At 37.6% G+C, this 2,216-nt stretch overlaps 1 protein-coding gene across 1 annotated transcript; it reads left to right on the top strand.

Annotated features, from left to right (window-relative positions):
* The first annotated feature begins 1,552 nt into the window (after positions 1–1,552).
* Positions 1,553–1,964, top strand: LOC148166771 (uncharacterized). The gene is made up of 2 exons (XM_088048462.1): positions 1,553–1,634; positions 1,699–1,964. The coding sequence occupies exon 2, from the start codon at positions 1,702–1,704 to the stop codon at positions 1,951–1,953; it is 252 nt and encodes an 83-aa protein (XP_087904588.1). The 5' UTR covers positions 1,553–1,634; positions 1,699–1,701; the 3' UTR covers positions 1,954–1,964.
* Positions 1,965–2,216: the final 252 nt, after the last annotated feature.

The following is a 2,216-nucleotide window of genomic DNA, read 5'->3' as shown; positions in this document are numbered from 1 at the left end:
GAAAAGGGTAATCTAAAATAAAATGAAGTGTGTTATCGGTCTACCGTACATTACGTTTTATATGATGTTACCTGTGAAAACTTCGGTTAGCACTTTTGTCCTGGCAATCTTTAATGTAACAATGTTTTCGCCTCATTTTCAAATGAGTTACAATCGGTTAAAAAGTTTTATATACAAGTCAATAAACAAAACGGGGTGTACCACAAAGCAGCCTCAAAATTCAAAATACCACAAACAAAAACACGCACCCACAGAACACAAAATTATCAGTTAAAAAAAAGTCCACTCAACACCAAAATCACTCAAGCACGTTAAAAATTCACTAATAACATCTAATTAGCGCAACTGTCAAAATTGGCAGAATCTTTCAAATGTGTACTGAGAAATATGTTTGGTTGCCTGTTCAATCTTCGATGAACAATAGTATAATTTATAATTTTTCAATAATTTAACTTTTTTTGTGAAAGTCAATGTTAACGTAAATTTATTTTTATTTGAAATAAGTCAATGTAAAAAGATTCTATTACGACATTTCCTGTTAAGAAGTTCAATCACTCAATGAAATTGCAAGTTATCAAGAATCAAAGGCGTCAACAGGAAAAGAATCAGCAAATTCTCCAAAGCCGTCAGCGACAACCAAACAATCAAATCGTCAGCAATCATCAATAGCGCGTTAGCTTTAGCGTGAGGTTCACCAATGTTTAGAGTCACTGGTTAGTTATTAATTATTATCATGTATATCGGGAATATCGGGAAGATGTGAATGTGTAAATTGCTGAAAAAAAAGTTCCAGCTCCAACAGAAACTGAGAAAAGACATAACAAAGTTGACCAATCACAAGGCCGCGTGGAGATGGTCTGGAGGATACACTGGCGTGTTGCTAAGAAACCAGTTTAAATTTTCTCCTTTGAATTTTGTATGAACAATCTGGTCCACTATAAATTTCACTGACGTTAGAATGACAGGCTTCAATAAATCTAACTCATATTGAACTTAGTGTGCAGAAACGGCTCAGCGTACTTTAGAAATTGACTAGAGGGTTGAAGACTACTGGTTGACGAGCGTTGAATGACAAGAGACACACCTGGAGGACAACTGACACAGTAAAAATCCAAGTGGAGTGTGAAACGGCGTTTCTTTTGGTTTCCCTTGCTTGCTGGTTTCCTAGTTGGTGTTTGGTGGTAACAAATATCCTAAAACCGTTCAGGAGTACTCGACGGCAGAATGCCTCGAAATGCGCCTTATTTTTGAAGAGTGCTATCGAAATTAGTATTAGCAGCAAGAACGTACCAAGAACGTTTTCCAGGTAGTGATTATTATCCGGACAACAAAACGATTGTTTTAGTGTTGTTTCTCGGGCTGGACACACTGATCAGTTATTAACAGATCGGCGCGAAGTTGGTGGAGCACCAAGACAGGGGTGCAATTCTCGAGTCTATTCGCAACAATGCGTATACGAATTAATGCGTGTGGAAAATTGCGATTCGCAATAAATTTTGGTATTCTCGAAGTACACCTAGTGCTACTCGCAACCGAGTTCGCATACGTAAATTTAGGTGCGAGTGGAAACGTGACAACGATGTAATTCTGTCAGTGTTGACAACTCGAAAAGGATTTCTAGTGCCAAAAATTGTGTAAGTAATAAATTATATTGCATTAAAACATTTGTGTTGAAATAATATCATTTTCGTTGTTTAGAACATGGAATCGAAGCGGTCGGGAAACATTTCAATCGAACAAAAAGAAACTGTGAAGGAGTTCATGGTAAAACACCCAGAGCTACGAAAGGGAAAATTTTCTCAAAATTTCACATTCAAACAAGGGCAGTTATTATGGCAAGAACTAACCGATACATTGAATCAAATGAGGGGTGGAAAAAAAGAGTGGAAAGCATGGAGGAAGGTTAGTAAATTGAAACTTGAGCGATTCGTGTATTTTCAATTATTGCTCTAAACTTTTTCATAGACATGGCAAGATCAGTGCTCTAGGGCCAAACAAAGAAAAAGCAGCATTAACAAATCAAGGCGACGTACAGGCGGGGGAAGTCAGGATGAAGAAAAGCTGACAGAATTTGAGAAAGGTGTAATAAATCTTTTGGGAGAAGTTGTCATTGAAGGTCATCCTGGCACGGAGGAGTTACTGGTTCCCAGTCTAACAGCAGAAGAACTGCCAGAGAAGTTGTTACTTACTACACTTCGTCAGCCAGTTCAAAGTAA

This window comes from Gnatocerus cornutus, unplaced genomic scaffold (assembly GCF_029298725.1).
Source record: "Gnatocerus cornutus isolate USDA-ARS CGAHR unplaced genomic scaffold, icGnaCorn1.1 Chromosome13, whole genome shotgun sequence".
In the NCBI taxonomy this organism is placed as follows: Eukaryota; Metazoa; Arthropoda; class Insecta; order Coleoptera; family Tenebrionidae; genus Gnatocerus; species Gnatocerus cornutus.
Note: the sequence above shows the minus strand (reverse complement) of the source record. Positions and strands in the feature narration are given on the sequence as shown.